The sequence below is a fragment of the Phytophthora infestans genome, genomic scaffold (assembly GCF_000142945.1).
Source record: "Phytophthora infestans T30-4 supercont1.91 genomic scaffold, whole genome shotgun sequence".
NCBI classification, from domain to species: Eukaryota; Oomycota; class Peronosporomycetes; order Peronosporales; family Peronosporaceae; genus Phytophthora; species Phytophthora infestans.
This window is the reverse complement of record NW_003303668.1, coordinates 237,603-238,750: the sequence shown is the minus strand read 5'-3', so window position 1 is coordinate 238,750 and position 1,148 is coordinate 237,603. Positions and strand designations below refer to the sequence as shown.

The following is a 1,148-nucleotide window of genomic DNA, read 5'->3' as shown; positions in this document are numbered from 1 at the left end:
CGTAACTTAACTGTACCGACCTTCGTGACGTGCACCTCACCGCCATTTGCAGCTCTGCACACCTTGTCACATGCGACCGGATCGCACAAGATGTTCGGGTCCTTCACAAGGTGTACGCTGGATCCGCTGTCCATGATCCACGAGTCTGAGCTTGAAGCCGCCTCAGTTGTCACAGCCAGCGCGACCCTGGTCGATGCCCCAGCACCTCCCTTATTCTTCTGTGGGCAATTGATTTTTAAATGCCCGACTTCTCCACATTCATGACAAGTGCGTGTTTCTCCGCTGCCAACTCGAGCGACAAAACCGCCACCGCGTCCGTTTTGGTCACCGTTGCCACTTCCATGGCCGCGACCACCTCGTCCATGGCCACCTCGATTGCTCTTGCTACACCCGTTGCCGTTGCCTAACTTTGCTGTGTTGGCCTCGTATTCGATCGCGAACGAAACCAGCTCCGCGGCTTGCTGCAAATGATCCATGCGCTGCGAGTTGAGACGCGTCAACATCGCCCTCTGAAGGTATGCAGGTGCTGACTTGCATAAGCACTGCAAGACGCATTGCTCGGAGTTACCGGACCGCTCAGCCACGTACACTAAGTACTGGTAGTGTTCGGGCCATGACCTAGACGATATCTTCTCCTTCGCCATCTGCTCAATGCGCTTAGCCGACGGAATCGGTGTCATGTACAGCACCAACATGCTGTTCATGACGTATTCAAGGGAGTTGGAGACTGCTGTCCAACCGGGCAGCATCTTTTCGAAGTACATTAGCGCTGTGCCCTCGAGTTTGCCATTGAGTGCGAGTATCCTGAGCTCCTCCGGCCAGTCTCCTCCGCTCCTTTGCTGTGCAGCACCAAGTCGCTGAAGGAACCGCAGCCCTCACGCCTTAAATTTGGCACCGACGCCAGCATATGTCTCCTTCCCCGAGAACTTTGAAACTCGGACCACTCCAGGTCTCTCTGTTTCGGGACCTTGACTCTAAAGTGCACCGGTGGTACGGCAGGCTACGCCACGTGCGGTTCCTTCAGCGACTTGGTGCTGTGCAGCAACAGAGCGGAGAAGACACCGCCGCGGAGCTCCCGTAAATTGCCCCCGAACGCCGACATATGGGGGCCTTCGCCAAAAAATTTTTAAAAAGAGACCACTCCGGGG

General features: G+C 55.8%; 1 protein-coding gene across 1 annotated transcript; it reads right to left on the bottom strand.

The window, feature by feature from the left end:
- Positions 1-235: 235 nt before the first annotated feature.
- On the bottom strand, positions 236-644 carry PITG_19072 (uncharacterized protein; the record flags this gene model as incomplete). The annotated part of the gene is made up of 2 exons (XM_002997014.1): positions 236-247; positions 291-644. 2 exons carry the CDS (start codon positions 642-644, stop codon positions 236-238), a joined length of 366 nt encoding a protein of 121 aa, XP_002997060.1.
- Between the last annotated feature and the right edge of the window lie 504 nt (positions 645-1,148).